A 21,412-nucleotide genomic window follows, 5' to 3' on the forward strand; every position below is an offset into this window, starting at 1 on the left:
GAGAAAGATTATCACAGGGCGCCTCGAGAGGAGTTGTGGTATTGTATGAGGAAGTCGGGAGTGGCAGAGAAGTACGTAAGAGTTGTACAGGATATGTACAAGGGAAGTGTGACTGTGGTGAGGTTTGCAGTAGGAGTGACGGATGCATTTAAGGTGGAGGTGGGATTAAATCAGGGATAGGCTCTGAACCCTTTCTTATTTGCAATGGTGATGGACAGGTTGACAGACGAGATTAGACAGGAGTCCCCATGGACTATGATGTTTGCTGATGACATTGTGATCTGTGACGATAGTAGGAAGCAGGTTGAGGAGACCCTGGAGAGGTGGAGATATGCTCTAGAGAGGAGAGGAATTAAGTTCAGTAGGAACAACACAGAATACGTGTGTGAATGAGAGGGAGGTCAATGGAATGGTGAGGATGCAAGGAGTAAAGTTGGCGAAGGTGGATGAGTTTAAATATTTGGGATCAACAGTACAGAGTGTCACACATGAGCGCATGGGGAGCAGTTTAAGGACTCGGACCACATTGCGACAACCCATGCCGAGGGACAGAGGCGGCGCACTAACCTTTCTCTTCTTATCTCATCAGCCAGAACGAGAATGCGTTGCCATAAGAAAGCCCGGGGTAAACAAAAAAAGCCATACTTCCAGGTTCTTGTCGTCCCTCCAGTCCCAAGATGATGACGTTGGTATCCCAACATGCATCTGAGTTCTCCTAGCATCCCTGATTCAATTTCCTGTCCCTCTGTATAAATGTTCCCCTATTTTGCTTTAATTTTGTCCGGTGTGACCATTTACTTTGTATTGTGGAGACAGTACTCCATTTAAGTTCAAGTAAACCAGGGGGGAAACCCCAAAAGTTCACATTGAGTAACTTTGTTTCTTTACAAGAGTAATGGGGATTATGGAAGAGAGGTGAAAAAGAGAGTGCAGGCAGGGTGGAATGGATGGAGAAGAGTGTCAGGGGTAATTTGTGACGGACAAGTATCAGCAAGAGTGAAAGGGAAGGTCTATAGGACAGTAGTGAGACCAGCTATGTTATATGGGTTGGAGATGGTGGCACTGACCAGAAAGCAGGAGACAGAGCTGGAGGTAGCAGAGTTAAAGATGCTAAGATTTGCATTGGGTGTGACGAGGATGAACAGGATTAGAAATGAGTACATTGGAGGGTCAGCTCTGGTTGGACGGTTGGAAGACAAAGTCAAAGAGGCGAGATTGCGGTGGTTTGGACATGTGCAGAGGAGAGATGCTGAGTATATTGGGAGAAGGATGCTAAGGATAGAGCTGCCAGGGAACAGGAAAAGAGGAAGGCGTAAGCAAAGGTTTATGGATGTGGTGAGAGAGGACATGCAGATGATGGGTGTAACAGAACAAGATGCAGAGGACAGAAAGATATGGAAGAATATGATCCACTGTGGAAACCTCTAACGGGAGCAGCCGAAAGAAGAAAAAGACAAGATCCTCTCTTAATGATCTTCAAATCATTTTTCTTGATTTGGTGCACCCAATTATAATTTTAGGTATTTCACGTAGTGATAAATGTAGGTGTCTTCTTCCTTTTTCCACATGCAAATTTTACGTTTAGGTTTACTTAGATTATACAATGTCTAAAACAGGTCTACAGCATCATCATACTAACTTGCAGATCATGCTTCAGACAGGGGTTCATTCCATGATCAATTTAATGGGATGTCTACCTAGCCTTGTATGAAGATGTTGCATTAGGCTTATTGTGACAAAGTAAAGATAAACCCATGAAAAAGAACCCCCTGTGCAAACAGGATCTAGATTTAAAATAGAAGAGACCTTTAATAAGCTGTCTGACTACTGGTGTTCCTTTTTATGTTACAGGTATGAGAAAATACCTTAAGTAAACCAGATTATTGTTTATAATTTTTCTTCCTTATTTCCTACTTTCTGTTTAACTGGTATTTCTATTGGCTAGGTATTGGCTGGGAGGCTTAAGCATATTTGCTTTGAAGTCTTGAAGAGTAAACATTCAGCTCATTTTGTGCTTCAGCTCCTCCTTCTCATGATCAGGCTGTTCAAGCTAAGCATTCCCAAATCCATAAGAACTTCCCTTCACTCCAGCTTGGTCTCCCCTAATGGGATACTTGGAAAGCAGCTGGTGCTTAGTAGTTGATTGCTTCCTCTGGATGTTCCAGTTTTCTGTGCTGCATCATGGTTCCCATGGCAACAGTGTCTGCCAGTTCATGGTGATAGCTCTGTTGCTTGCTCTACACCAGTAAGGCTGTAGGGCGTTTCTGCAATTAGTCTGGGAGGAGACAGGATTGCAAGTGGCTCCAGCAGCACAATGAAGCCTCAGGAAAAGATGGTACTGCACAGTCTATTTGGGCTGGCACTATAAATGTCTTAGTGATAACTGGGTTGAATTGGACAGAAGAAAGTATACCATAGCATCAGGTTAGCTAGGAACTTTTCAAATAGTGGACATGTCTGGTTAAGCTTTGATTTTCAGATACTGTATTTGATTTTCAAATAGTGTCTTTATCTGCAATCAACTGGCAGAACATTTCCCTTCAATAGATCCAGGCTGGAGGACAGAAGTCCAAAATCTGCCTATTATATCACACAGAAACTGGCAGGAGAATCTTGATTTGTTGGATTGGGTGCCTGGTAGCCACCTTAACCATCAGATATACACTACTCAACAATTTTAAGGAACACTCAATCATCACAGTCTAACACCAAGTCATTTAAGCTGCAGGGATATCAATCTGTCCAGTTAGGACACATAAGCAATTATGAATCAACTTCACTTGTTTTGGTGCAAATGAAAGTAACACCAGGTGCACTGGAGAGGCACAGCAAGACAACCCTGACAAAGGGAATGCTAGTTCTATGTTTTGCTAGTGCCCTTATCACTGCTGGTAGCATGAGGTAGTATCTGCAGCCTGTTAAGGTTGCAAAGGAAGTCCAGATTCTCCAGGATGGCACAAGGTGGTTTGATGTGTCTCCCAGCATATTCTCAAGACCATGGAGGAGATATCAGGAAACAGGCTGTTGCATAAGGAGAGCTGGAAGGGCATCAACCTGGCACTGTTATCTGATCCTTTGTGTGAGGAGGAACAGGAGGAGCCATGAAAGACCCCTACAAAATGACCTCCATCTGGCTACTAGTATGCATGTTTCTGACCAAACTGTCACAAAACAGACTCCATGAGGGTGGCATGAGGAACCTGTGCTCACAGCCCATCACTGCACAGCTCGATTAGCTCTCGCCAGAGAATACTACAATTAGCAGCTCCACCATTGGTGCCCCGTTCTCTTCACAAGTAACAGCAGGTTCACACTGAGCACATGTGACAGAAGTGAAAGAATCGCAGCTTGCAAGATTATCCAGCATGACATTTTTGATGGTGGGTCAGTGATGGTCTGGGGAGGCATAACCTTGGAGGGTTGCACTGTCCTCCAATGATACCTTGACTGCTGTTAGGTACTGGGATGAGATCCTCAGAGCCATTGTCAGACCTTATGCTGGTACAGTAGCCCTGGGTTCCTCCTGGTGCAGGGCAATGCCTAGGTTCATGTGGCCAAGGTGTGTAGGCAGTTCCTGAATGACAAAGGCATTGATGTCACTGAGTGGCCAACAAGTTCCCCAGACCTGAATCTAATTGAGAACCACTGGGATGTTATGTATCTATGCATCCGATGCCACCCAGTAACTCCACAGATTATCCAGGAACTCACAAATGCACTGATCCGTGTCTGGGAGGAGATCCCCAAGGACACCATCTGCCATCTCATCAGGAGTATGCCTAAATGTTGTTGGGAGTGCATACAGGCACTTGGGGGCATACACCCTACCCAGGCACAGCATGAGTTGCCATGATGAAATTCTTGCAGATTGGATCAGCCTGTGATTTAAATGTCTGACTCTGATTTTCGGTGTGATGTTCATTCAAGCTCTCAATGGGTTGGTGATTTTGGTTTCCATTGTTACATTATTTTGTTATGAACAAATTACACAGTATTAATCAGAATGTGTGATATAAGTGTTTCCTTAATATTTTTGAGCAGTGCATATCATTAATGTAATTTTTTATTGCAGAATTTTCAAGATGGAAACAAAACTATCCCAAAATTATAATCCAGGGGTCGATTCTGATCGAGAACATGGTTGAGATAAAATTTAGCAGACCCTCAAAGTCTGGATCTGAACTTTGCCAGATTTGCTATTTTCAATTATATATTTTGGTAAATGGTGGTACATCATTAGTGCTACTGCTTCATGGATCATGTCTGGTCTTTTTCTATTTGGAGTCTGTATGCTCTATCCATATCTTTATTGGTTTTCCTATGTTTGCTCCAGTTTTCCACCCACATCCCCAGAGATACTGTACATATGTAAGGTCAATTGGCATTTCTAGACTGGTCGAGTGTGAGTGGGTCATGTGATGGACTGGTTCCTCCCTTGCACCCAGTGTTGTCAGAATAGGCTCTGACCCCCAGAAGACACTTGATCTGAACGATTTGGACAATGCTGTGATATGTTAACATATATTACGTTTTCAAAGCTGCATATCTGTATTCAGTTTATAAATGCATTATTTTACTGAGTGAACATGAATAAAATCTAAGAAAGGTGCCTCGATAAGATGCAACATCTGGAATGAGTTGGTCATTGAGGAGTTGACAGATAATGTAAAAGATAGAGAAGATCACTAAACATCTGCAATTAATCAGGCCTAAAGGAACTGTCAGATCAAGTATAAGGCACTGGACATCTGGAGTTAACAGTGCCTCAAGATATCAAATAACATATGAAGCAGGCATCCTCCACATTATGCCATCAAAGATGCAAAGAAAAAAATCTGATGTGAGCTGTTTATCTGTTGATCTTTTCATGCCAAGAGGACAGAACATCTGGAGTATGTTGACAAAGAGGCAGTAAACATAATTTGTGCCTCAAGAAAGTTTCAGATTATGTAAGAGATTATCTAGACAGATGTGGGATCAAAAACTGTCAGTTAAAAGGAGGCAGTAAGCATCTGCAGGGAGTTGAGGAAAGCAGTGAAAATCTGGATTGAACAATCTGTCACGGCACCATTAGAACATCTGGAATGAGCTGAGCCTCCAGGCATTGCACTGAGTCAGTGAAAGGCAGCAGTAATGGAAGACTATGGTAATTGGTCAGATAACAGACAAGAGACGCATGTGATGTGAGGTATCAGAGAGCTCTTGTGCAACTAATAACACAGATAAAGCATCTCAAAAAAGCAGCACTGGACATTGGCAATAATTTCGAGTCCAATAAACTTTCCTCAAAGAGCAAGACTACAAAACCAGAACACGTTTGTCCTGAATTGACAACTTCATGTTTTCTTTAGATTGCATCAGAGTGCTGTATGCTTTTACAAAATATGCATCTTTCCTTTTTCCCTAATTCAGAGTTGGTGGGATCCATCTCAGTGGCTTGTGGCAGTCTATAGATGGACACATCCACACTCATTCATACAAGGTCAGTTTGAAGTTGCCAAATAAGATTTCATGCATGTATCTGGAATGTGAGAAGAAAACCACATTAACAGAAAAAAAACACCACTCACAAATTGGGAGAATGTGCAAAAGTACATGCAGAGAATGTTAAAGCTGGGATATCAAGCCAAGGTTCTGGATCTGTGATGCAGTAATGTTGAACACTGAGCCATTGTGCCACATGTTTAAAAATATGATACAGTTAAATGTATTGAACATATTGTGCATATATTGAAGCATAAATATATACCCTTAGAACATAAGAACATAAGAAAATTGACAAACAAGAGGAGCCAATCCAGTCTTCCTAGTTTGTTTAACTATTAGATAAGATATCCCAATATCTCATCCGTATATTTCTTAAAAGTTATCACAGATTCTGTTTCAGGTACATGGCTCAGTAGTGGTGTCCCAGATTCCCACAACTCTTTGATGAAAGAAGTGCTTCCTGGCTTCAATCCAATGCACTTCCTCTTAATGTCCACTGGTGTCCTCAAGTGTGTTATTCACCCTTCAGATGAAAGAATTCTGCTGACTCTGCTTTATCAATGCCTTAGAGAATTTGAAAGATCTGGATTGGGTCTTATAGATTACTGGCATAACTTAGGCAGCATGGGAATTGCAGTTGCACTGGGGCCACTGGAGCTGGGGGACTGCATTGACATTGGTTGTTCTTACGCAAGACACTTACCTACTTGACATCAGAATGAAAAGGGTAATTGTGTTATTATTCCCACAACAACATAAAGCTTAATTGTGACTTTTGACCTTTTATGTACATTATATGCTTGATGTAGCTCAATTAATTAAATGAGGGGTCCCTTTTCACTAGGGTCCATCAAATTCTGCTATAGAATGCAATACATTTTAACAGTCCTTAAGGTTTCTAGGTTGTGGAAGGGTTTGTTAATAAAAAGCAACATAACAAGGAGACACTGACAGCTGAATGGTTGAAAATAAATTATGTTGTATGGTTGCTTTCATAGTGTACACTAGGGGTGAGCAACATCGGTCCTGGAGGGCTGCAGGACATCATTCCAACTGAGTTGCTTAATTAGAAACCAATCCTTGCCAATAAGAGATCTTATTTAATTTCACAGCTTGTTAGTTTTGCAGGGCCAGATGGGATTCCCGAACAAGAATACGCATCCGGGGTCAACTCTTTAAAATGTTTGTAGTGAATAGCTGTTAAAATCCATCACTGCAAAAGCTATACCTACAGGGTTTCTTCTTAAAACACCCACCCTCAATTACTCCAGTCTGTGCACTTTAAATGGCTGGGGTTATAGGGCAGGAGCCATAGAAACAGAAGAAAACACTTGAAGGTGAGAAAAAATTAAAAAGTTAAAATTGCTGTTATCAGTTCAGGAGCTCAGTGGCACAAGGTAACTGAAGCTCAATACTTAATTTGTACTTTGTAATGAGTGTGGTGATGGAAGAGGCAAAACACACACACACGCACACATAGATAACTGCGGGTACTTGGCTCCATGTCTTTGAAAATGCTTTGTCTGCTACAATATCTTTCTGCCATTTACCTATTAAATCACTATATGCCATAACAACAGCAAATAGAGTTTAGATACGCATCGTGGATATACTGTACTATGTGTTAAGAAACTGTGGCTATAGTCTGGAATGGCCTGTTCCCAAATAGACAATAATGCTAACTTAATTTAGTTATTAGTATTGATGTTGTGGTCAATGGAAAGAAAGCAGGTCCACAAGCAGAAAGGCCTGCAGGACAATGTGGAGTGAGAAGGTGGATGTTCTACAGCCCCATCCATTGCTCTGCTGGTGCTGTTAGGCAAATTTGTTGATTCTTCTGTGGCTCTTCACTTTCAACTTTCTTAACAGCAGTCCTTTTTCTCTCATTTGACAGTGTGACACACTATTTACTTTGAATTCATATTTTGGAATTCACATCTTCACAAATATGGCTGCCAACACTTTTAGTCTTAAACTAAGTCCGACACTATTGTCGTAATTGAATGACAGAAAGCATACGCAGCACTTGAAACAACCTATTGATGTCTTTAAATCTCAATGTAAAATCTGATTTTACAGAAACTTTTTTTTCCTTGAAACAAGTCTTGTTTATTTTTAACTCATGCATTGTGCTCTCCGCACATGGGACACGCATTTATATTTTTAATTGGGTTCTTTTTGTCAGACTTTTCAGCTGTGGACAGTTTATCATAATCATAAATGTGTTTTCTGTCTAAAGAGCACTATGCTCTTTGCAGTTCAAAATCACTACCCCTACTTTTGAATCCTGCCTTCAATAAGGCATTGGATTGATTTAGAAATATGGTACTCAGTGAGCTGTCTACTTCTTCCCACTCATGGCTTTCTTCAGATATATGTATTATGTGACTGTCACGCATGTGCGTCAGAGGACTGACTCCTTCACAGACTTAGTTAAGGTATGCAATAATCTGCTGAGATTTAGGGGGACTACCACTAATTTAGTCTTTTCTGTCTTCCCTTACAATGCCGAGAAACAGCCCAAGTGAGGGCAACTAGCCCTGCCCCTTCCAGTCCAACAGCCTTAAAATCTGGGTGTCCCAAGAAAAGAGGTCCCAATACAGGCCAGAGCAAGCTGCAGGATGGAGTACCACTTTGATTGATAAGATAACTTTAGTTCATGACAAACCCCAGATCGGGGATTGCTGCTATACTGTGCATTCTTCTTGCCTTTTTTTTGTTCATCCCTATTCATCTGGTGACAAATAAAGGGTGTGACCCAGTTGGCATTATGAAAATCATTTGTTTTGGTGACTGTAACTGTACTTCCCAACCACAGTCTGGCTTTGCAAAACTAGGTTGAGATAATTGCATTGTGCAGTTTCTGCAGATTTGTCAGCTGCATATTCATGCTGCGAATCTCCCATTTTACCACATGCCAAAAGCACTTTATTGGATTCAGATTAAGTGACTGGAAAGTCACTGAAAAACACTGAACTCATGGTTATGTTCGTAAAACCAGTTTGAGATGATTTTTGCTTTATGCCATATTGTATTATCATGCTAGAATTAGCCATTAGAAGATGGGCAAATTGTTGCCAGGAAGGACGAAACATGGTCAGCAACAATAGGCCGTTGCATTCAATCAATGAATGATGGGTATTAATAGGCCCATAGTGTGCCAAGAAACCATTCCCCACACCATTACACCACCACCACCAACCTCGACTGTTAACACCAACCAGCATGGGTGCACAGATTTATGCTGTTGGCACCAAATTGTGACTCTATCATCTGTGTGCCTCAGCAGAAATTGAGATTCGTCACACTAGAGTACATTTTTCCAGTCTTCAACTATCCAGTTTTGGTGAGCCTGTGCTTACTGCAGCCTGAGCTGTTTTTAGCTGACAGGAATGGAACTTGATGTACCTGTAGACTTCTGCTGTTGTAGCTTATCCACAATTTTCTGATCACCACAAAGTGATTTTCTGAGTTAAGATAGCCTTTCTATCAGCTCAAGTGAGTCTGGCTATTCGCCTCTGACCGCTCTTATTAAAAAGGAGTTTCTGTCCACAGAACTGACACTCACTGGGTGCTTTTTATTTTTCACTCCATTCTGAATAAACTCTAGAGACTGTTGTGCATGAAAATCTCTGGAGTTCAGCTGTTACAGAAAAACTCAAAACAGTCTATCCGGCACCAACAATCAGGCCACCATCTAAATCACATTACATTACATTTTTTCTGATGTTTGATCTGAACATTAAATGAAGCCCCTGACCTGTATCTACATGATTTTATACATTGAGCTACTGCCACATGTTTGGCTGATTCAATAATTGCATGGATAAGCAGGTGTACAGGTGTTCCTAATAATTTGCTCAGTGAATGTATATGCTGTACACTCTTAAAAATAAAGCTGCCACAGTGGTTCTTCAGACCAGTGGCACAGGTGAATCATTTTTTTGTTCCCAAAAGAACCATCCACATGAAGATTCCAGAAAGACCATTGCTTTAATTAGCTCCATGACAGGAAGTATAATGAATAGATAACAGATATTTGAAATACCAACGAGTTTGTGATTTTAAAAGAACTTATGCTGCATAAAAGCACATGGGTTAAGTTCATTTTTTTTTTATTTGTTAGTAACCTGACGACAAGGTTTTTCCCACATCTTAAGAACCTTTTTAAAGCTCATAGAACCAACTCCATATGTACAGGACCCTTTACAGATTTAAATGATTCTTCATTAAGCAATGGCTCTACAAGGAACCACACAGACCAGTAAATAAGTATAATTTTAAGAGTGCAGAAACAGACTGGTTGTGAATCTTTACTATTAAAGCTCTGTGAACATGTAAAATGCTCTCTATAAATAATATGCTGCAGAATTAACATGACAATGTCTATCTAAGGTTAGTTGTAGATCTCAAGACTGATGAGCACATCAATCACTGAATCAATGCACATCTGGGCTAAACAAAGAATAGATAACTTCTTTACTAAAATGAATCAGACGTGTTAAGATTTTAGACATTTTGTGAACGGCAATGGTTTTATGCACGCAAAGGCTTTAGGAACCGTCAAACAGTATGGCAAATCCAGAGCAATGGAGTGAATTAATCTCAAGGAGCTGTCAGATCATTTATGAAGAAGTTAACATCTGGAGTGGGCACCAGGAGCTGTCAAGTAAAAGGAGGCAGCAGAACTTAGTAGGTCACTATCCTAGAGCTGTCAGATGGGAAAACGGGCATCAGGAGCAAAATAGGCAAGTGTCAGTGAACATCTGGAATAACCCCGTAAGACATCATCAAAGTCACCGCTTGCTGTCGTTAGGGCACTGGGAGGATCCAACAAAAGCAGAGACAATGGGCAACTATAATGAATCGGGCTGAATGTAGACTGTCAAGAGGGCAAGTGCAGGGAGGAGTGAAAGAAAGAGTGAGAGACGAAAGGAAAGAAAAAACGGGAGGGAGGGGAATCGGAGATAGGCAAGTCGAGAGAGAGAGAGAGAGCGTGAGAGTGAGAGAGAGGGAGGGGGGACGAAGGGAGGATGCTACCAAGCTAAAAAATGGCTGCTATAGCAGCGTCTTCGCCCTGATGCCGGGAGGAGAAATAAAGATGGAGTGCGAAGCTTTAACAACATGATCGACAGAAGGCACGGAGACGAAAAGTGACAGACGCAGAAGCGCAGTGTCGGGCTGTCGGGCGGGGGACGTGCGGCGGCGCGGTTGGTAGCGACATGGAAGAGGAGTAAGTGGCCGCCGTTCTCTTTATTTTCTTTCGTTCTATTCACTATGTCAGTCCCCCTCCCTTTGCGAACGGTACTTTGGAATGAATTTCGTTGCTCGGCCTCTCGCACACATATTCATTCACATGCATGTGTGCGCGTTCATCTCTGCCTGTACACACATAGACTGTGTACATCTCCAAGCACTGCTCCCCTTTCGGGCATTACTGGAAGCAGTCTGCAAGAATCGCGGCAGCGCCTCAGAAAGCCTGATAATAAGGGCTCAGTCGGGAGGCGCTTGGCTTTCCGCTTCCATTCCGTTTTTTAGGGACACTTTATGAATGGATCCTCCTCTCGCCCGCGGCACCTGGCGTGACACCCCGCCCAGCACGGCCGCGCGCGCACACGCACACGCACGGACACGCACGTCCTAGTATTACGGGAGCCTCTTTGGAAGGGTTAAATAACAATCGGGAAGGTGATCGTTAGCGCCCAGACACAAACCGCTGCCTTTTTAGCTAATGCTGCTAGCGAGCAATTATTTGTGAATCAATCTTTATTTTCATTCATAAAAAAATGATTGTGCGCGCGTGTGTATGCGTGCTCTTTGCGGTGGGGGCGACAGAGAGAAGGTTAGACCGGCGAGACGGAGTGGAAGAATGCTATTTGCTGACTTCTGTGTGGCTATAGGTGGCCACGGTCACGTGCTTTTTTGGGGCCGCTGCTCGAAAAGGTTGCGTTGAGTGAATTAATGCATTAATCACGCACGGCATTCGGAACAGCTTCATGTGAACAATCTTCCGTTACCTCCAGATTGTTCATAATAAAATGCTCCCCACTGTTGGCGAAATGTGCAAGTCCTGAGGCTTTGTGCGTGCGTGCGTACATGCATGCGTGCGTGCGCGCTCCCCATGGCCACATATTTCACCTGTTGTTTGTTAAGGAACAGGGTTTCGCTCGGTCACGCGTGCGCCCATTCACAAAAAGCTCGCGGCTGAGCAGCTCTCATTGAAAAAAAAGTCAGCGCGGACAGAAAGGGAACAATAGGCAGAAGAATGATAATGAAAGCGGCCCTGCGGAGAGGATTAGGAAAAGGAGGTCATCAAATCAGCAGGAGACTGAATTTACTGACCCAGTGGCAGATGGACAATAGATGGGGTTGGAGGTAAATCAAGCATCTATCAGTCTGGGGCTGTTCCTGTGATCATGACAGTGATTCATCTGTCGATGAGAGTGGGAGTGTCTCAGAGAGTGGGTGTGATGTGTATGTTTATATAAGGGGTAGCCTCTGCTCCATGATTCCTCTGAAAAGCCCCTGCTCCATGATTTTTGTGTCTGCTGTTTTGCATCAACAATATGACATGTTTGTGTAAATGGTTTCTTTGAGGACGTCTTCAGTGACCAATACTGAAGACTAATAACTATGGTCACTAGATACATTTTATTTGGCTTTGGGTGGTGGCCACCAAGGCCAGAAGAATTTCAGTTATGAAAGCAAATATTTAGCCAAACGCTGCACTTTACTTTGGAATTACTCCTTGCTGTTCCACAGTTTCTTAGTCTCTGCACAATGACAGTTCTACACGTTTCACATGTCTGTCTCAAAAGTTACACACCTGTAGCTCAAACACAATGCTTGGAATAGCCTTAGACATGGTTTCACCCACTCAGAAACATCAATGTGATCAGCTCCATAGTAATAATAATTCATTCATTACATTTATATAGTGCTTTTCTAATCCACTCAAAGCGTTTTACATGTATAGTGGGAAACCACTTAAGCCACCACTGATATGTAGTATCCACCTAGATGATGTGACGACAGCCTTGTGTGCGCCAGTACAATCACCTTATATTAGCTATTAGACAGTGAAGGGATGAGAGAGCTTATTAGCCAATAAGAGACAGGGAATGATTATGGGACTAGAAAGACCAGGCCATGCTGGTCAAATTAGCCAAGAACTTGAGAAACACACTTCTCTTTACAAAAAGGATTCCCATATAGTATTATCTTTTACGACCACAGAGAGTCAGCACCTCGGTTTACAGCAACCCAAGCTTTTCCCAGTTGGTTTCCCATCCAGGTGTTGTCTGGGCCCAAACATGTTTACGTTCAGGTGGAATACCTGTTCTGTAGTGTATGTGGCTTTAGGAACTGTCAAGCAGTTTGGGAAGTCCAGAGAAGTGGAGTGAATTAATCTAAAGGATCAGTCAGATCATCTATGAAGCAGTAAACATCTGGAGTGGACTCCAGGAGCTGTCAAGTAAAAGGAGGCAGCAGATCTCAGTAGGTCACTACCCTAGAGCTATCAGATGGGAGAATGGCCGTCAGACTTTCATAATTATACTGCATATGCTGTAAGCCAGAAATTAGGCATAAGACGGTCAGTTTTTGGTTTCCAGTCCAGCAACTTAACTGCTTGGCTATAGCTCCTGTTTGTGGCATCCAGCTACTCATTTCTCCCAGATATGTTCATCTTGTCCCACACTTGGGTGAGTTATATTCTGTAAAACATACAAAATGGCTTTTTAAAAATGTAGCTTAAACTTTTGCTGGAAGTGGTGTAAAATTAAGTATGGTTGCTTCATTCACATGCACCCTTGAGCTCTGATCAATGAAGTAACTGTACGCTAAGTCAGAGGTGGATGCTAAATCGGAATCTTTGCAGTTTACAGTTCAGCAACTCAACCGCAAGGCACACTGCCGGTATGATGCCATGGACACTCTTGTAATGCTTAACTTTTTTTATTGACTTTTTTATTTTGATTTTCTTCTATAGGTTTATAGGTGTACAGGGTCATTATTGTAAGATGGATGCAAATGTAATCCTCATGGTTTTTACTTTATGTAAACAGAAGTTCACACACACAACTAAATATAACATACATTTTTCCTTCCCACTTATTTAGAGTATTTGGATCAGTCCAGGAATGAACACTGGACGGGACACCAGTTCCACATAGGCTCTTTGATGGACTGGGTTGGTATCTGTATAGATTCCAGTTTTCAGAATTAGACTTTTTGCTGTCATAAGGAGGGCTCATTTTCACTGTTACCAAGGAATGGAATGGAATAATTTTATAAGCCAAGTATTTTGGCAAACATGACCAGTATGCATTGGTGGTAGCTTATGCTGACATGTAAATGCATACACATAACACAATCATTGTAAGAAAATAAAAAAGTACTAAGTGCTGACATTTACTATACAGTAACCTCTAGCCTCTTTATGCCTACCTGAGCATATTTATGGTTCTGTTTACCAGGAAGGGTGACTTGCCTGTTTGCTAACTTAAAGTACCAAAAAGAATCACTTAATTAATTACATTTATATAGCACTTTCCAAACATACACCCTTGTGCACATTAATTTAAACAACAAAAATCAGTTTTTCTCAATTTTTTATTATGAATAATATTCTTATACTCACATCAGTACATGAGATAGATAGATAGATAGATAGATAGATAGATACTTTATTAATCCCAAGGGGAAATTCACATAATCCAGCAGCAGTATACTGATACAAAGAAACAATATTAAATTAAATAGTAATAAAATGAAAAAATAAAATAAAATTAATGTTAGCATTTACTCCCGGGTGGAATTGAAGAGTCGCATAGTGTGGGGAGGAACGATCTCTCAGTCTGTCAGTGGAACAGGACAGTGACAAAAGTCTGTCACTGAAGCTACTCCTCTGCCTGGAGATGACACTGTTCAGTGGATGCAGTGGATTATTCATGATTGACAGGAGTTTGCTTAATGCCCGTCGCTCTGTCCAACTTTACTCCTACAATACAGCCTGCCTTCTTAACAAGTTTGTCCAGGCGTGAGGCGTCTTTCATCTTTATGCTGCCACCCCAGCACACTACTGAGTAGAAGAGGGCACTCGCCACAACCGTCTGGTAGAACATCTGCAGCATCTTACTGCAGATGTTGAAGGATGCCAACCTTCTCAGAAAGTATAGTCTGCTCTGACCTTTCTTACATAGAGCATCAGTATTGGCAGTCCAGTCCAATTTGTCATCCAGCTGCACTCCCAGATATTTATAGGTCTGCACCCTCTGCACACAGTCACCTCTGATGATCACAGGGTCCATGAGGGGCCTGGGCCTCCTAAATTCCACCACCAGCTCCTTGGTCTTGCTGGTGTTAAGGTGTAAGTGGTTTGGGTTGCACCATTTAACAAAGTCTTTGATTAACTTTCTGTACTCCTCCTCCTGCCCACACCTGATGCAGCCCACAATAGCAGTGTCATCAGCGAACTTTTGCACGTGGCAGGACTCGAGTCATATTGGAAGTCTGATGTATATAGATTGAACAGGACCGGAGAAAGTACAGTCCCCTGTGCGCCCTGTATTGCTGAACACAATGTCAGACCTGCAGTTCCCAAGACGCACATATTGAGGTCTGTCTGTAAGATAGTCCACAATCCATGCCACCAGGTGTGAGTCTACTCCCATCTCAGTCAGCTTGTCTCTAAGGAGCAGAGGTTGGATGGTGTTGAAGGCGCTAGAGAAGTCCAAAACATAATTCTTACAGCACCACTGCCTCTGTCCAGGTGGGAGAGGGATCGGTGTAGCATATAGATGATGGCATCCTCCGCTCCCACCTTCTCCTGGTATGAGCTGCAGAGGGTCGAGGCGTGGGGACCTGTGGCCTCAGGTGGTGAAGCAGCAGCCGCTCCATGGTCTTCATCAGATGTGACGTCAGAGCAACAGGCGGAAGTCATTCAGCTCACTAGGACGTGATACCTTTGGGACAGGGTGATACAAGATGTTTTCCAAAGCCTTGGGACTCTCCCTGTTCCAGGCTCAGGTTGAAGATGCGCTGTAGAGGACTCCCCAGTTCCAACGCACAGGCCTTCAGCAGTCGTGGCGATACACCATCTGGACCCACTGCTTTGCTGGCACAAAGTCTTTTCAGCTCTCTGCTCACCTGGGCTGCTGTAATTGTGGGTGGGGATGTCTCACCTATGCTGGTATCAGCAGAAGGATGGTTGGAGGATGCAGTACTCGAGGTGAGAGTGGGTTACTGTGATCAAACCTATTAAAGAAGTTGTTCATTTGGTTTGCTCTCTCCACGTCTGTCTCGATGGCGGCACCCGCTTGAGCTGCAGCCAGTGATAATCTTCATCCCATCCCACACTTCCTTCATGCTGTTGTTCTGCAACTTCTGCTCCAGCTTTCTCCTGTACTGCTCTTTCGCCCCTGAGCTGGACTCGGAGTTCCTTCTGCACGCTTGAGCTCATGCTGATCACCACCTTTAAAAGCCCTTTTCTTCTGGTTCAAAAGGCCCTTGATGTCACTTGTAACCCATGGCTTGTTGTTAGCATAGCAGCATACTGTTCTTACTGGAACTACAATGTCCATACAGAAGTTGATGTAATCAGTTGTGCATTCAACAGCCTCTTCAATGTTCTCACTATGTGACCCAAGCAATATATCCCAGTCTGTAGTTCCAAAGCAGTCTCTCAGAGCCTGCTCTGCCTCAGGGGACCACTTCCTGAATGAGCGTGTGGTTGTAGGTAGCGCCTTCTCTCTTGGTTTGTATTGAGGCTGAAGCAGAACCAGGTTATGATCTGCTTTCCCAAGCGCAGGCAGCGGGGTGGTGCTGTATGCGTCTTTAACGTTTGCATACAGTAGGTCGATAGTCCTGTTTCCCCGAGTGTTACAATCCACATACTGGGAGAAGGCAGGTAATGTTTTGTCCAGCGTTACATGGTTAAAGTCTCCAGCGATTAGCACAAGTGCCTCAGGGTGCTGCGTTTGTAACTTAGCAACTGCGGAATGGATGATGTCACGCCATCTCGCGTTAAGCTTGAGGGGATGTAAACAATAACAGCAATCACGTGTCCAAACTCTCTGGGCAAGTAATAGGGGCGCAGACTTACGGCCAACAGTTCGATGTCCCTGCAGCAAGTGGAGATTTTAACGTTTACATGTCCTGAGTTGCACCACTTTGTATTGACATAGAGAGCGAGTCCTCCTTCTTTCTTCTTTCCACAGGTACTTGCGTCTCTGTCTGCTCTAACTGTGCTAAACCCGGGTAGCTCCACGTTAGCATCTGGGATGATAGACGTTAGCCACGTTTCACTAAAACACAGCAAGCTGCATTCTCTGTAGGTTCTGACATTTTTCACCAGCACAGCCAGTTCATCGATCTTATTTGGTAGTGAGTTCACATTTCCCAGGATCACAGAAGGCACCGACGGTTTATAATGCCATTTTCTCTAAAGTTGTCTCGATTTAATCTTATCTTTTATGTTTGCGGCTCGGCTACCCTAATATCGTCTTCTTACCTCGTCGGTTAAATAAGGAACCACACCGGCATAAGCATTTCTTCTCAGTGCTTTATGCTGACTACTTGAATAGGCGATTCTCGGAATGTAAAAATCCACGTCATGTAGTAAAAAGTGTCCAGGGAGCAATTCCACATAAAAGAAAGTGGTAGAAGTGATCAGTGAAATAGAGAAAAATAGAGATAAAAAGGTAAAAAGATAAAGTCATATACGGAGCTGCTGGAAAGGCTGCCACTCGGATGTGGCGCCAGAAATAGTGATATTACCTCCTCGACTCTTGAGGAGTCTTGGAGGATTTTGGGTCTCAGTACCAAACTTGAATCAGGGACTGAATCATCTTCTCCATGGTTGTGCAGTCCATTCCACAAAGTTGCTGCTTACAAATAGACCAGAAATATTCAGTTGGTTTCTCATCAGGAGAGTTTCCAGGCCACTCCAGTATGTTCATTTGATTGTCATCGAAAAATGTCTTCATTTGCTTGGATGTGTGACAATGGGCCAGATCTTGATGAGAAACACCAGCTCCATTGAGGAATACTCTTTTCAGTTCTGGAAAACATTTCTGTGGAGAAGTTCAATGTATTGTTTTGAGAACATGTTTCCCTAGACTGGGTGCAAGCAACCAATTCTATAATAGCTGAAGCAACTCCAAAACATCTTTCTTTCTGGGTGTTTCACATGATCCAAGACTCATCCCATGTTATGAAGCTCTTCTTAAATTTATCACAGTCCAAACTTATTAGTTCAAGATTCTACTTGGGACATTGGACGTGGTGATGCTTCATTCTTTGAGCACCCAGAAACAGACCTCACTCGTGTTTAATTATTCACTAAATAATGGATTAATGTGTCCCATAACAAACCTCTATATTGTCTGCTCTCTACTGCAACACCACTCTTTAATTTTGCACTATGATTTACTTCATGCTGGCAACATTTTCTTCTGTGATCAGTGTCAAATGTCAACTATTCCTTGGGGCACCTTTGAGAGATATCATTGCATTATGGAATTCTGCAGCCCACCTTCCCACTGTGGCATACGAAGGGGACTGGTCCTGGTAGATGTTTACTAGGCAAGAATCTCTGAAGACATACTGTTCTCTAGCATTAGAAATCCAGTGACAGCATGATACATGATGGTGCAGTTTTCAGTATCTCTGTTGACTTGGTCCTGAAACCAGAGACATATACTAAAAATAAAAAATGGTAAAAAACTTGTAATTTACACATTTTAGTACATATTAGCGAATTGTTGGTCATTTACAAAATCAGCACAGTAGAATACCCTTTTCTGATCCATGCACAAGAAATTTGTATAAACCCTCATTGGAGACTCAGACTACAAATATAACTGAATCAGATTCCAGGACAGAATCAATAAAAAATAGACACATTTGATTCACATGTAATGTTCAAGGCTGAGACAATATAAGATCATCAATGTCATAAATGAACAGTCCTGTGAGTACTAATGCTTCATAATTCTAGGAGACTGCATTTGAGTCCCAGCCTGGCCTTATGTACAGAGTTTGGAAGTTCTCCCTGTGTTTTCAAGGCTTGTTCTCTGGGTATCTCAGATTTGTTCCTGTATCCCAGACATGTGCATTTTAGATTACCTGGCAACTCTAGATTGGCCAGACATTGGGGAGTGTTCTGTTGTTCCTTGCAGTGGATTGGCACACTATCCAGAATTTATTGCTGACTTGTACCAGTTCTGTTGGAATTTGTTTGGTTTGACTTAGGATTGAAATTGTTGGAATGATTATGAAACATTTCTGGAAAATATGCAGAGATCACATTTCCACTGTTTGGGCCAGCGAATTTGGGTTAGATCATTTATAACGATGGTTTTATTGAATTGTAATTTTGAGCCCAATGTATCTGTCAGTTTTGACCTTTCATGCAATAGACTTTCAGAGCTGGTATGTATTACTATGTGTTGAGCTGAGCAAAGCCTTATTGCACAATGACAACAAACCAGCTTTTGATTGTCTTTTGAGTTAAATAGTACTAAATCTTAACCAAACCTTTGTTATCAAAGTTGGACTGTATTTTTGGGCAGTCCACGAGTAACTAGGCAGATGGTTGTGATGCCTTCTTGGCATCACACGTTTACTGGGACATATATAGTCATGTATCGTGTTGGACAAAAACAACAAGTTACTGGTGCAAAAACTACAAAGCGCCCTTATTTTCAACAGTCCAAACAGTGTTCAAAATCAAATATGTGGTGTCATTCATTGATGGAATAAGTATTAAAACAAAGTGTTCTGTGAAGAAGTTAAAAAATTTAATAAATTACAATAAGTACTCAAATAAAAAAAGTCTGGATCACCTTTTATCACCTTACACAGTTCTGCTCTCTCCCTAACCCTTGTGTCACATTACTACCCTTCTCTCTTGTATACATAGAGAAGAGGAGACACTGGCAGAACCGGTCCACGTACTGCTTTGCATTAGTATCTGCTTAGATGCACTAAGCCCGAGTCCCTCATCGTTCCACTTCCGTCAAGGTCCGCAGGATCCCTTGGAGTACTATTCGGTAGCAGTGATCCTTTCTGCCCCTATTGTCTATGAACATCCTCAATTAAAATAACAACAATTCTAATTTATAATCAAAGGTCTTAGAGGTAAAAAAGGATAAGCCAAAAAAACAAGGTGTTATACTGAAGAGCACATGAAACAGATCGCCACCACAGACAACCAGAAAAAGAACAGAGGAGAGAGTAGGGGTTAGTACAGATCTTGGAGCCATCATGAATAATAACAACAACAACAACATTTATTTATATAGCACATTTTCTTTCATACAAAAAGTAGCTCAAAGTGCTTTACATAATGAAGAATAGAAAAATAAAAGACACAGTAAGAAAATAAAATAAGTCAACATTAATTAACATAGAATGAGAGTAAGGTCCAATGGCCAGAGTGGACAGAAAAAACAAAAAAAAAAAACTCCAGACGGCTGGAGAAAAAAATAAAATCTGTAGGGATTCCAGACCATTAGACTGCCCAGTCCCCTCTGGGCATTCTACCTAACATAAATGAAACAGTCCTGTTTGGATTTAGGGTTCTCACGGAAGGACTTGATGATCATGGTCACGTAGACTTCTGGCTTTTAATCCATCCATCATTGTTGGAGCATCATGATGCTTTGAGTAGGTGGTGGTGGCGCAGGCCGCCACCACAAAGAAACCGGAAAAAAAAACAGAAGAGAGAGGAGGGGTCAGCATGGATTTTAGAGCCACCATGAATAGTTATTATGATGAATTGAACATACAGAGTATTAGGATTAAGTTAAAGTGAAGTTATGAAAAGGCCATATTAAAGTAATATGTTTTCAGCAGTGTTTTAAAGTGCTCCACTGTATTAGCCTGGCGAATTCCTATCGGCAGGCTATTCCAGATTTTAGGTGCATAGCAGCAGAAGGCCGCCTCACCACTTCTTTTAAGTTTTGTTCTTGGAATTCTAAGGAGACACTCATTTGAGGTTTTGAGGTTCCGATTTGGAATATAAGGTGTCAGACATTCCGATATATAAGATGGGGTGAGATTATTTAAGGCTTTATAAACCATAAGCAGAATTTTAAAGTCAATCCTGAATGACACAGGTAACCAGTGTAGTGACATCAAAACTGGAGAGATGTGCTCGGATTTTCTTTTCCTAGTTAGGATTCTAGCAGCTGCATTCTGCACTCGTTGAAAATGATTTATGTCTTTTTTGGGTAGTCCTGAGAGGAGTGCAGTACAGTAATCTAGTCGACTGAAAACAAATGCGTGAACTAATTTCTCAGCATCTTTCAGTGATATAAGAGGTCTAACTTTAGCTATGTTTCTTAAGTGAAAAAATGCTGTTCTAGTGATCTGATTAATATGCGATTCAAAATTCAGATTACAGTCAACAATTACCCCTAAGCTTTTTACCTCCGTCTTGACTTTTAATTCTAATGTATCCAGTTTATTTCTAATAGCCTCATTGTATCCATTATTGCTGATCACTAAGATTTCAGTTTTCTCTTTATTTAACTTGAGAAAGTTACTATTCATCCATTCTGAGATACAAGTCAGACATTGTGCTAGTGAATCAAGAGAATCGGGGTCATGAGGTGCTATTGATAAGTACAGCTGTGTGTCATCAGCGTAGCTGTGGTAACTCACGTTGTGCCCTGAGATAATCTGACCTAACGGAAGCATATAGATTGAGAATAACAGCGGACCCAGGATAGAGCCTTGTGGAGCACCATATCGGATATCATGTGTCTTTGAGTTGTAATTCCCACAACTAACAAAGAATTTTCTCCCTGTCAGGTAGGATTCAAACCAATTTAAGACATTGCCAGAGAGGCCCACCCATTGAATAAGGCAATTTCTAAGAATATTATGATCAATGGTGTCAAATGCAGCACTCAGATCT

The 21,412-nt window shown here is 42.0% G+C and overlaps 1 protein-coding gene across 2 annotated transcripts in view; it reads left to right on the forward strand.

Annotated features, from left to right (window-relative positions):
• Window positions 1–10,489: 10,489 nt before the first annotated feature.
• spred3 (sprouty related EVH1 domain containing 3) overlaps window positions 10,490–21,412 on the forward strand; it is a 122,060-nt gene continuing 111,137 nt past the window's right edge. For both annotated transcript variants that reach the window (XM_039771571.1, XM_039771572.1), the window contains exon 1: window positions 10,490–10,720. In XM_039771571.1, the coding sequence (XP_039627505.1) occupies window positions 10,710–10,720 (11 nt within the window). In that variant the 5' untranslated portion in view covers window positions 10,490–10,709. The remainder of the gene's footprint in view (window positions 10,721–21,412) is intronic.

The sequence above is a fragment of the Polypterus senegalus genome, chromosome 12 (genome assembly GCF_016835505.1).
Source record: "Polypterus senegalus isolate Bchr_013 chromosome 12, ASM1683550v1, whole genome shotgun sequence".
Classification (NCBI taxonomy): domain Eukaryota; kingdom Metazoa; phylum Chordata; class Cladistia; order Polypteriformes; family Polypteridae; genus Polypterus; species Polypterus senegalus.